At 50.4% G+C, this 13051-nt stretch overlaps 1 protein-coding gene across 1 annotated transcript; it reads right to left on the reverse strand.

Annotated features, from left to right (window-relative positions):
* Positions 1-6876: 6876 nt before the first annotated feature.
* LOC140897074 (mast cell protease 1A) lies at positions 6877-11963 on the reverse strand. Its single transcript, XM_073309354.1, has 5 exons — positions 11906-11963; positions 8478-8625; positions 7809-7944; positions 7366-7638; positions 6877-7026 (listed from the first exon to the last, which is right to left on the reverse strand). The coding sequence occupies exons 1-5, from the start codon at positions 11961-11963 to the stop codon at positions 6877-6879; spliced, it is 765 nt and encodes a 254-aa protein (XP_073165455.1).
* Positions 11964-13051: the final 1088 nt, after the last annotated feature.

A 13051-nucleotide genomic window follows, 5' to 3' on the forward strand; every position in this document is an offset into this window, starting at 1 on the left:
GTGGTGACCTTCTTCCCTCCCACACTCACAGTTTCCCTCCACTCCAAGGGAATCTGGGAGGTATCTGGGCCTGCGGATCTCTGTTGTGATTCCGGTGCAATGAACTGTAATCTGTTGGGGTTCTTGGGGCAGTTGGCCTTTACATGCCCCAGCTCATTACATTTAAAACATTGTCCAGCTGACGGGTCACTGGGGCGAGGTGAGTTGCTGGAGAACGGGGTGGTGGGACGATAAGGGGTCTGGAAGGTTCTTTGGGAGGTAGGTGGGGCCTTGGGCGGCCTCCAGTCATAGGGTGTGGTCTGGGGTTGTCCCTTCTGGTCTCCGCTCCAACTGCGACCAGTTTTCTTCTTCTCTGCCACCTCCACCCATCTGGCTCCAATCTCTCCTGCCTCAATTACAGTTTTGGGCTTCCCATCTAGGATGTATCTTTCTATTTCCTCAGGAACACCCTCTAAGAATTGTTCCATTTGCATTAGGAAGGGCAAATTTACTGGAGATTCAACACTTGCTCCTGATATCCAGGCATCCCAATGTTTCACAATGTGGTAGGCATGTTGGGTAAATGACACGTCTGGTTTCCACCTTAGGGCTCTGAACCTCCGACGAGAATGCTCGGGTGTTATCCCCATTCTGACTCTCGCCTTGGATTTAAACAGTTCATACTTGTTCATGGGTTCTCTAGGCATTTCAGCTGCCACCTCAGCTAAGGGTCCACTGAGCTCTGGCCTCAGCTCTACATTTATTAGTCTGTAGAGATGCTGTACCCAAGGCAGGCCCTTTCGAAGTTTTCTAAGAAGGCCTCCGTATCATCGCCTGCCTTGTAGGTGGGGAATTTTCTGGGATGGGAAGTGGTACCTGTAGAAGGATTGCTAGGGTTTGTTGGTATATTCTGCTGAGCCTTTACCTTCTCCATCTCCAGTTCATGCTTCCTCTCTTTTTCGTTCTCCTCCTCCACATGCTTCCTCTCTTTTTTCTTCTCCTCCTCCACATGCTTCCTTGCCTCCATTTCCCTCCTGTGGGCAGCCTCCTGTACCTCCTTCTCCAGCCGCATGAGCTCTATCTGTCTTTCATATGCCTTTTGTTTTTCCTCAGCCTGAAATCTGGCTAATTCCAGCTTTTGTTGTGCTGTGGATTCTGTCATCCTAACTTCTCTGTTTTAACTAATTTTACACCCAAGGTTTAGAAATAAACAAACAAAACTTGGCTGTAAAATTTTGCTGTGCTGGAATAGGATGCCTATTCTTTGATAGTGATTGTCAGCCTACAGAAAAAGACAATTCCCTTTGTCTCTGCTCTGGCCCCAAATCAAAGCAAAAAACCTCCAACTACTTGGAAACCTGCTTACCAGCAGCCCAAAGGAAAAAAATTCGTTTTCAAACCTGTGGTTCTTGTAAAAAAAAATCAAAATCCTAAATAAAAAAAATAACAAAAACTGCCACTTTTGTCTCCAGGCAAATGGGTAGAACACCCCCCGCCCCCCCCCTATTTACTTTTAGGGGAAAAAAATACTCAGGTTTGTGAAGACTGTGAATTTCCCTGCAGGATATTAACTACTCTGCCTCCAGGCAAAGAAAACCTGCAATTTACAAAGATAATTCCCTTTTGTCTCTGCTCTGGCCCAAAGCAGAGAAAAAACTAGCTGCTTTCAGTTGGACCTCCTTTCCAACAGCCCCAAAGGAAAAAAAATACTTCCTTTTTAAAATCTGTTTTTCTGGTTTAAAAAAATCTCAAATTGATCTCAAAAGGATTTCAGGTTAATCCCACCACTCTGCCACCATGTCAAGGTTCCTTCCCCACTCTGAACTCTAGGGTACAGATATGGGGACCTGCATAAAAACCTCCAAGGTTACTTTTACCCGCTTAGGTTAAAACTTCCCCAAGGTACAAATTAATTTTACCCTTTGCCTTTGGATTTCCACTGCCACCGCCAAACTTTATCTGGGTTTACTGGGAAACGTAGTTTGGACACGTCTTTCTCCCAAAATCCTCCCAACCCTTGCACCCCACTTCCTGGGGAAGGTTTGGTAAAAATCCTCACCAATTTTCATAGGTGACCACAGACCCAAACCCTTGGATCTGAGAACAATGAAAAAGCATTCAGTTTTCTTACAAGAAGACTTTTAATAGAAGTAAAGGAATCACCTCTGTAAAATCAGGAGGGTAGATACCTTACAGGGTAATTAGATTCAAAACATAGAGAATCCCTCTAGGCAAAACCTTAAATTACAAAAAAGACACACAGACAGGAATAGTCATTCTATTCAGCACACTTCTTTTCTCAGCCATTTAAAGAAATCATAATCTAACACATACCTAGCTAGATTACTTACTAAAAGTTCTAAAACTCCATTCCTGTTCTGTCCCCGGCAAAAGCAGCATACAGACAGACACAGACCCTTTGTTTCTCTCCCTCCTCCCAGCTTTTGAAAGTAACTTGTTCCTCATTGGTCATTTTGGTCAGGTGCCAGCGAGGTTACCTTTAGCTTCTTAACCCTTTACAGGTGAGAGGATTTTTCCTCTGGCCAAGAGGGATTTTAAAGGGGTTTACCCTTCCCTTTATATTTATGAAACCAGTCATGGTCACACAAGGGCCAAATCCAGAGATGACTCCACCTCCTTGCTGAATATCCCCTGGTTTATGCACCCAAGGACGGTATCTGCCTGCTTAGCTCCAGAATTGCTCTGAAACCTCTTGTTTGGATGGGTTCCACCATGCTCCCTTTCAGAGCCCCTGCTCTTCAGGTCACAGCTCCCGTCCTGCCAGTGTGAACAACATCCCTTGTCCCTCGATGTTTGACCTTGCATTTGGATGGATTCACATGCAGTTCTAATTGAACCCAACTCACCAGGTGACCCAGGTAGCTCTGTAGCTTGGAGATGTCCTCCACCCACCAAAGTTTGTGTTCTCTGCAGACTTAGCCAGCAACAATTTTACATGAACTTCCAGATCATTGATACAGATACTGAATAACCTGAGGCCCAGAACAGAGCTTTGTGGGACCCACCAGCAACACACATGTGGATGCTGATTCCCCTTTGAAGATCACACTTTGAGGAAAATCAGTTAGCCCGTTTTGGAGCCATATTCTTAATTTGAATGTTTTGTGGTATTTGGGCAAACTCCCTACAAGAATCCATATATATATCAGATCAGCACAGTCACCTTAATGCAGCAGACTTTTAATGTTGCTCAGAAATGAGAAAATGGTCATTGAACATGGACTGTTCTCCACGAACCCCTTTTGACTGGCATTAACTCTGTTTCCTGTTTTAGTATCAGCCTTTTGGTAGATCCAATCTCAGCCATTCCATTATTTGGCTCTGGATCCCTCTCTTGAAATTGGTATATCTGATGGATGAGGTGTGGGATATGTCCACCCAGATATCAGTGTCACGATCTAGAACCATTCCAGAACCTCTCTAGATCCGTTCAAATTCAATACAGATAGGACTATAATACGGTTTAAAAGAGAACTTGATACATTCATGGAGCTTAAGTCCATTAATGGCTTTTAGCCAGGATGGGTAAGGAATGGTGTCCCTAGCCTCTGTTTGTCAGAGGGTGGAGATGAATGGCAGGAGAGAGATCACTTGAACATTACCTGTTAGGTTCACTCCTTCTGGGGCACCTGGCATTGGCCACTGTCGGCAGACAGGATACTGGGCTGGATGGACCTTTGGTCTGATCCAGTATGGCCATTCTTATGCTCTTAGATGCATGAATACCCAATTAACTCCATTTAAATTCATGCTAGATTCATTTCAGCTGATGCTGTTCCATTTTAGATCTATCCATACCCCCATAGCCACCTGTAGATCCCTTCTAGATTGATGCACATCCCTCTACATCCATTTTAGATCCATCTAGACCCCCATACATCCATTCTAGATCCATCTCCCCACCCTACCAGTACCAGACCCACCCGTTGTCTGTACCCTGCTGGTAGCTACAGTCGGGATCACCGACCTGACTCGGGACCAGCAGGGGGGTTGGCTGGGAGCATCCATGTCTGGTCCCTGAAAAGGTGGGATGCAAGAATGACTAAACCAGTGATGCTCCTGGTTCTCTGTGTGTGAATCCCTGTAGGGGGAGAGCACCTCCCCTGACAGGCCAGGGACCCCATGGACAGGGGATGAGGCTGAGCCCCCTTGGGGTTGATAAACTCAATGGGAGTGTCACTTTGGGTGTCACATACATGTTCTGTTTTAGGCCCAGGAGGCCTGACAGGGGTGCTCCGAAAAAGCGAGGCTCAAACGTGGCAAAGCGGTGAATTCGTGGCTTTACTGAAGGTAAGTGACACACCCGCAACGGGGACTCCAAGTGTTGCTGTCACGGAGGCGGAGAGCCTAGCGCACCGGAGCAATGCCTGGGACGAAGTCCAACGAAGGGCCGGATAGCAGGCATTAATATACATTTAACATTATTAGCTCATGTATAATTACTAAGGGATTGTGCTTCTTTACTGGCAAGGGGCCACACGAGGCAGTCGAGGCCAGTTGTGGGCAGTTTCGACCGGTTCCTCATGTCCGCCACTGACCGATAGTAACCGTCTGCACAAGGAAGTGTTCCTCCCTAGCTAGGCCGTCACAGAGACTTCCGCAGTCCCTTACAATACACAATGTCTGGGGTGGGGCGCTAGTATCAGGGTGATCAGAGCCACCGGCCTCCATCTCACACACAGGGGACAGGGGTGTGTTTTCTCACCCAGCACCGACACCGATCAGTGTTACCCACAGCCCACGGAAACAGGCGAGCTGGGGAAGGGCAGAACTTGCTGCTTGGAACAGTGACAGCAGCACAGAGATGCCCTAGAGGGGAGGCCCCACGGCTCATTCTGTACCCCCTGAACCAGCCAGTCTCCTGCCATGAGGCCGTATCACAGCTAGCCCCCACCGCCAGAGGGGAAAGGCCTCAAGTCCATTCCCCACTCCCCTGAGCCAGCCTGTCCCCCATCCCAGGGCCGGTATCAGTCTCACCAATGCTGCATGGAGAGGCAAAATCCCTTCCCTGCTCCTATGCCTCTGTTTTTACAGCCCAGGCTCTGGCCAGTTTTGCCCCAGTGGTGCATGAGGAGTTCATGGTGTTGCTTGTTCACTGTAAGCGCCCCTAGATCCTTTGTTGAGCCCCAGTTCTCCAGGACACAGTCCCAGATCTGGGGAGGTGTCCACTTCCCTGGGGCTGAGATGGAGAATGCTGCATGTGCTGGATTCTCACCGCTGGGGTGTGACTGGGCCCAGCTCACTAAGTGCCCCAGCTTGCTCTCTGCACCTGCCCTGGCTTTGTCAGCATTTACCACACTGCTCAGTGCTGTGACACCTGCAGATCTGATGGCAGCTTGAGCTGGGATCCTGGGGTGACGCTGGTTTCTGGCGTCCAACCTGAGACTTCAAGCAGGTCCAGGACTGTCAGATGACCAGGGCTGCATTGTGCTGGGTGCTGTACACTGTTTATTAGGTGTATTATGGTAGCGCCTAGAAGACCCAGTCATGGCAAAGAATCCCATTGCCACTGTAGGTGACTTGTTAGGTGTATTGCAGTAACACCTAGGTGGACTCTGAGCTATGGCCTAGGACCCCAGTGTGCCAGGTGCTGTACAAACACAAAACACAGTGATGGCCCCTGTCCCCAGTCTCTTCCCAGAGCATCAGAGCTGGTCCATGGATCCCTGCTGCACTGGGCTAGGTTTGTGATACATTTTCTTTGCAGGGGAGCTGTTGCAAATAGCAATGGAGTTTGCCTCCTGCCTGAATAGCCCTTGATTAGAGTCAGTCAGGCTGGGAGGACACACAGAGTCTCTTTGGGATCAGGCCTTGAATCTGCGCTGAGATGCCTGATAGAGGGGACTGGCCAGGTGCAGAGTGGAAGGGGAATGACGTACAAGAGAAACTAAGAATACCTTGGTACTGATTTCTCCTCCAGTGGGCCTAAAGTGCACTCCTGTTGGCAGGGAGTTGGCCTAGGTGTCAGTGGTGGGATACCAGAGTTAATATCAGTCACACAGTGATTTGCTTTTTCACTGGTGATTTTCCTTGTCTTTCTAGCAGATCCGGCATGAATTACTCAAACCCAGGGCGTGAATTCACCACCAGGCCCAAAACCCTGGTTACACCTGCTAGGTACAAGTTAGCTGGGAGTCCGAGGCTGGGGGGCATTCATTCAGTTCCCAGGAAGGCACCAATTCATTGTTTTGCAACTTCATTTTTACTCATTGCTGGCTAAGAAGCAGCGAGCGAAATGCACCAGGCCGTGTGGATGGGCAGGGCAGCGGAGGTTAGGGGGAGGTGTTCAGAGCTGTCATTTCAGCTGAAATCAGTTAGGTGCATAATTTCCCAATTTCCCTTCCCATGAACAAACTCCCACTCTTCTTGTCGGTGCTGGGAACAGGTGTCTTTGGAATGGGCGGTGGCTACCCCGGGGGAAATAACATGTGGAAAAGGCCCAGTGAGGATAGGGCAGGCTGCAGTTTTAACAGAAGTTAGCAGGTCAGGTAATGATGAGGATCTCCCATAAACGGTCACTCAACTGGCTGACATGGGGGAGGGCTACAAACTGCCGGGTCTGCCCCAGGGTTTGGATCGTGTCCGTTACCCCGGGGTAAATAAACCAGCTGGTTCCCTAGCAAAGACGCAGCCTAAGGGCCTGGGTTGGGATTGCCAAGGGAGTTGTGGGAGTTCGAATTGAACATGGCTCCTAACTCCCCGAGGCTCCCTGCCTTGATGCTCATGGGTGGGGCACTGCCTAAGAGGAGCGGTGTCTGGGGTGGGGGAGATCAGCCTGGGGGACTCAGCCCCTCTGCAAAGCAGGCCCTGCATCTGGGCCAATGCAAAGGGCAGAAGCGGCGCAGATCCAGCCCATGTAGCGATTCCCAGCACGGCTCAGAGCTGCAGCCTCCTCATCGTGGCCTGTATCCAGGGGATGAAGGTGGAGACTCTTGTGTAGACCCTTGGGGGGCTCCCACTTATAGGCCCCCAAGAGACAATGCCCTGGGCTGTTTTCCCACACACCAGGGGGCCCCCAGAGTCACCCTGCGAAACAAAACAAGCCACAGATGGTGAAAAGCTCAGTGAGTCATTTCCCACTGCTCTTTAAACACTGGTGGACACTTTAGTGACACCCCCCCTGCTACCCAGATGGTCTCTGCTTGGGCCCCCCCACAGCCCAGCCTGTCTCAACAAACCCCCAACTCCTCCCAGTCAGTCTCTGTCCCCCGCCACCCCCCGAGAGAAGACCAGATATTTTCCCATTGGTTCGTACAGCACTTAGCGCAGCAGGGCCTGATCTCTGATCTTAGCTTGTGGGCCCAGCTGCAACAGCAGGAGCCTCGTTAATAATAAGGATTTATCAAGGACGCTTGGGAGTTTCACCTTAAAAGAGGCTTTACTCTCCTTTGGGTCCCCCACACACATCATCGTGTAGCTGTTATATTTAGAATATGGCCCACCAGGATACTTCAGACACGTCTGATCATCCAGCACCTTCAAATCCACCTCCTGGAGTTTATGGGGGAGCTCCTTGTTCTGTGCACTCGTCTGGCCCCAGCCGGCGACACTGCACACGGTCCCTGGTTGCACTCCCTGATGAGCCAGGGGGAGCGGGATGAGCCCGACCTGTTCATTGAGCTTTGCCTTGTGCTCCAGCTACAAACAAGAGAGGACACAAGCTCCAGGGTCAATCTGAAGGTCAGAGCTGATGATGGGTAGAGAGAGAATCCAAGAAGAGAGAAACTACAGCCAATGTAGATGGGATGAGGGTAGTACCTGCAGCAGTGTGAGGTCACTGCGGGAGGGGTGATGGGGTGGGGTGTTACCTGCAGCAGCATGAGGTCATTATTACGGGTCTCTCTGTTGTATTGCGGATGGGGGATCTGGTGGCGCACGGAGAGTTTCTGTTGGCTCGGTTCCCCTTGGTTAATGTCATGGGCTCCCAGGCACACACTGATCTTGCTGTAAAAGCCAAGAGCAAGACATGGGCACTTGGGGCAGGAGTGTACTGAAGTGGGGGGTGGGCACATGTTGGTCTGACATAAGTACTGATCTTGTGGGCAGCATGGGACACTCAGGCACTGATCTCAGACGCCTTCATTCCCCTTGACCCCTGGGTCTCAGCTCCCCTCCAGCCAGGGGACCCCTCCCAGCTAGATCCAGACAGGGGTCTATGCCCAGCTCCCGCCACCCCAGAGCTGTCCTTGGGCTCTGAGCCCCTCCCTCTCCCATCTCGGCAATGGGCCAGACCCCAGCTGGTGCCAATGGCTGTGGCTCCATTGATTTACCCAGAGCTGGATCTGGACCATGGTTTGCAGAGGCCCCTAGAGACATGGCGACGCCCCCTGAGCAGCTCAGACCCCTGGGCTCTGCTCTCCCAGCCTGTCACACTAACTGCTCCTTCCCTGCAACCTGTGACAGCACCAGAGCTCCCGGCTCCCCCATCACCCGCTAACCCCGACCTGCCCCGACATCCCCAGCACAGAGGCGCTTACTCTCCATTGCAGTGAGCGGCCGTCAGCACAAAGTTCTCCGCCACCAGGAACCCTCCACAGCGAAAACTCATGGCTCCGTGTTTTATTTGCAGACAGGCCATATAGGGTCTAGAGTGGGGCTGGGCTTCCCGGCCTCCGATGATCTCACCTGTTGGGGGGACCAGGTTCATATAAAGAGTCTCATCATCTCCTTGGGCCGAGCTGGGACCGAGCTCCCCATCCCAAAGGGGAGTCCCCACAGCCTCAAACCACCCCCTGTGGTGCTCTCCCTGGGGGATCCCTGTGCCTGGAACTCTGCCCCATAGAATCATAGAATCATAGAATATCAGGGTTGGAAAGGACCTCAGGAGGTCATCTAGTCCAACCCCCTGCTCAAAGCAGGACCAATCCCCAATTAAATCATGCCAGCCAGGGCTTTGTCAAGCCTGACCTTAAAAACCTCTAAGGAAGGAGATTCTACCACCTCCCTAGGTAACGCATTCCAGTGTTTCACCACCCCCCTAGTGAAAAAGTTTTTCCTAATATCCAATCTAAACCTCCCCCACTGTAACCTGAGACCATTACTCCTTGTCCTGTCCTCTTCTACCACTGAGAACAGTCTAGAACCATCCTCTTTGGAACCACCTCTCAGGTAGTTGAAAGCAGCTATCAAATCCCCCCTCATTCTTCTCTTCTGCAGACTAAACAATCCCAGTTCCCTCAGCCTCTCCTCATAAGTCATGTGTTCCAGACCCCTAATCATTTTTGTTGCCCTTCACTGGACTCTCTCCAATTTTTCCACATCCTTCGCATCCTGAGCTCTGCCCCAGACTGGACACCCCATGGGGCCGGAGGGTAAATCTAAAGCTCTGACCTCACGAGATGGAGAATTGGTGCAAAACGCACCGGGAGTGGGTCAGTAATCGCACTGCCTTGAGGTAACGGCTTTGGGTGTCAACGTCAGCCAGAATGCCACTGACAGGTCCCCTGCTGACATTTCACCTTCTCCAGCAACCCCTAGTGACAATCCAGGGCTGGTCCAAAGCTGCCCCTCCAAACTGCTTTTGTACAGAAAATCAGATTGTCTAGACAATGAAAAGTTTCCCAGAAAGCGTCTCCTCTCCTCAAACATTTTGGCTTTTTTTTTTTGGAAAACTGATTATTTCCCCCCCAGTTTTTGCCAGTTTTCAGCTGAAAATGTGTGAGTTTTTAGTCACCAAAACAATTTTAATTTTGGTCACACTACAGACGAAGATGGAGTGGCAAGGTATGAAAGGGAAACATGCTGCCCCCCATCTGTTTAGCCCTGCTGCCTTCACAGCCCTTCAGCCATTACTGCTTTTGTTTCTCCAAATGTTACCAAGATTGCCAGGATCTATGGCAACGTTATGCAGACCTGGCCAGCAAATTTGAACTAAACACTCATCCTCTGAAAAAGCATTGGGAGAAGGAACTAGGCCAATAATTTTCTGCTAACCAAACGGAAACAAATTGTAGCCCATGCTCCGAACTGCTCCTTGGAGCTACATTTAAGATGAATTCCACAGGAAATCCTATGGAGGATGCATTGGACCCCTCTTCAACTGTTCAATGCACGTGCTGCTAAGTCAGCTGTGACACAGAAGGTGCTGACTTCACCCATATGCTCATAGACCAGTAGGCTTTGGGCAGAACTGAAGGGGACAGTGTTTTTTCCCCCCCATCAAATAAAATTAAACCTGTAATTTTCAACCTAGTGGGTGTTAACTGGAAGCAGAATAAAACAGAAAGACTTCGGCTAAGCAGAGCACTAACAGCAGTGAAAAGCAAGTACCGCCAAAACGGAAATCCAAAAAACAACCAACAATCAAAGATTAGAGCGTAGACATCCTCAGCTTGGCTGCCAAGGGAAAGAGCTATCGACTGTTACAGAGATTTCCAAGAGAAGTTTCAGAGTAACAGCCGTGTTAGTCTGTATTCGCAAAAAGAAAAGGAGTACTATGAGATGCTTTCCTTGAAGTATCTGATCATCTTGTCAAATGCATGGATCCACCTCACCACCCTGCTTCCCTACCCACTTCCTTCCACTCCCTGTATCTATCCCTCTCATTTGAATTTTGCTTCTAGCCTTTATCTTACTTTAATAACTTTTCTTTAACTAGCGGGATTTTTATAAAGCATATTTTGTTTGTAAATTGTGGAATACAATAAAGGATTGATATTCTAACCATTCATATTATAGATAACTAAATATTTGAAGCCTAGCTAAGGTGAGGTAGCAAATACTTAATATCTTATGAGGTGTTTATGCATTATGAGAAGTTTATGTATATTTTGCTGTTTGTTTTCTCACTCTCTCTATATATCTTTTAAAAATAATAAAAAGTTATTAGAAAAACAAATTACTTTGGGGGTCTTCACTGAAAAGTTGAAATTTCCCAGGGAAAAACTTTTCAGACCAACTCTGAACACATCTCAGCCCAGGTGGATGAAGTCAAAGCTAGACAATTGGTGTAAAGACATCAGGGTGGAGGTGACAGGAGGGGCAGGGAAGAGCTGGTGAAGCTGAAGGACAACGTAGGCAGAAGAAGAAATGGAGATAAACTGGGCAGGGATAGATGGAGGTGGAAGTGAGAGGGTCTCTAACCATCAGAGGGATGTAGGACTTAGGAATTGCCAGACTGCATGGTTTGTTTTAACCTTGTGCAAATGCACGTCCTGAGACACTTGTATGGGTTGAAGGCTGGTTCTCTGAGGTTAACTGGCCCCTGGGAAGTTTCCGATGCTTTGGCCAGGTTTAAATCAATATCAGGGCAGCCACAGGCAGAGCTGACCCAGTTGAACTACAGATGTGGTTTAAAATCAGGTTAATTAAAGCCATACAAGTTTGTGTGCAGCTCACATCTGAACGTTTTAGCAGACGACTCATGGATGTTAGTTTGACGTCCATATGAAGGAGGCTGTTTTGACAGTCTGGTGCTGTTATTTGCATATGGTGCCACCAACCCAGAGGAGGGCCCCGTTCTGCCGGGTGCTGCGCAGACCCTCAGGGAAAGTCAGTCCCTTCCCTAAAGAACTTCGATTTAAAATGACAGCACAGACATAGGAAGAATGAGCTAGAACCCAGGAGTCCTGGCTGTCACCCCCAAGCTCTACTCTAATCACTAGACCCCACTCCCAAGCAGGGACTAGAATCCAGGCGTCTTGGCTCCCAGTCCCCACTTAAGATACCCCAGTGTCTCTCTCCTGCTCTCAAGCTCTCTGTGTGTCTCTCGGGGGCTTTATCTCAGTACCAGCTCCACCACCCAGACTCCTTCACCCCCACCTCCAAACCCGTCCCTAGCCAGGTCCTGGGAGCCAGCGATCACCCTGGCAGAAGCATCTGACTCTGGGGAGGATCCAGGATTTGCAAACAGCCCAGAGGAGCTCCCGGCTCTACTCCCCATGATCCCTGATGCCCCCGCACTCACCAGCCCCAGCCCAGGGGGGCAGGAGAAAGGCCGCCGGCAGCAGGATCAGGATCAGCATCGTCACCGTCTGGGGAAAGTGACAGTGCTCAAGCCCCAGTCCTGGGGGATTTATAGAGCCAGCAGCAAACCACAGGTCACGTACGCGCCCCCCTCGCAGGGAGCTGGGACCACACACAGGCACCCTCAGAAACCTCAGCATCATTCCACTGACACATGGGGGCACGAGGGAGGGAGCTGGGTCTGGAAAATAACCTCTCTCGAGGGGAAGGAGCCTGGGACGGGGCATCTCTCACCTGGTGCTGGGCTCATCTGGAGTTCGCCCGTCTCCTCTGCTCCAGCAGCTCATCTAGTGGGGACTGCAGCCGATGCTGAGTCACCCGCTGGCTTGGCTCAGCTCCCCGCTTCTGCCCCAGCGTGCGTCTCAGAGCAGTAAGAAGGGGATGGGGGCCATGCTGGGACTTCCTGTAGCCCAGCCACCGAGCCCACGGCAGAAATTCTCCCAGAGGATGTGGAGCACATAGTCCACCCATGGTGGATATGGGGGAGCACAGATACCATGGTGATGGGCGATGGGGAAGGCCCTAAACAGGCGGTGCAAATGTCCCCACACAACAGGGGTGACCACTTGGAAATGTGACTCTGGCTGTCCAGATGTTTGAACATCTCACGCGCCTACAATTCTGGGCCCCAGAAAGTGGCTTCAAATTGCCCTGAGGCCCCGGCCCCATTTCTCCATCAAGCTCCAAGCTCTCCTGAAATGCCTTGGTGTATTTCGTAAAGCCCCAGCATCAGGAGTCATGGGATCACCTGCAAATTTCGGCTTCTCTTGTGGTAAATTGGACATTTTGAGCCCACGAAGCTGCAGAGAAGAGCTTGAAGACATGATCCCTAAATGTATAAAGCCCCCTGGTCTTCTCCTCCACCATCCCACTCCCTCAGGGTGCCCTAATACGACTGAGACAGCACCCACAGAGCATGAGAACCCCCTCTTCTCTCTCAGAGGACGTCCTCTAATCGCCCACAAGCAGCATCTTCATGGCCTGTCTAAGGAGGGGGCGGCAGTTCTGCCTGGGCCCAGAAGGGTTGCAGCCCCAGCTGAGTGGGGACAGGAAACCTTAGGGTCAGGTTCCCAGTGCATAGGTGGGT

The sequence above is a fragment of the Lepidochelys kempii genome, chromosome 13, assembly GCF_965140285.1.
Source record: "Lepidochelys kempii isolate rLepKem1 chromosome 13, rLepKem1.hap1, whole genome shotgun sequence".
Lineage (NCBI taxonomy): Eukaryota > Metazoa > Chordata > Testudines > Cheloniidae > Lepidochelys > Lepidochelys kempii.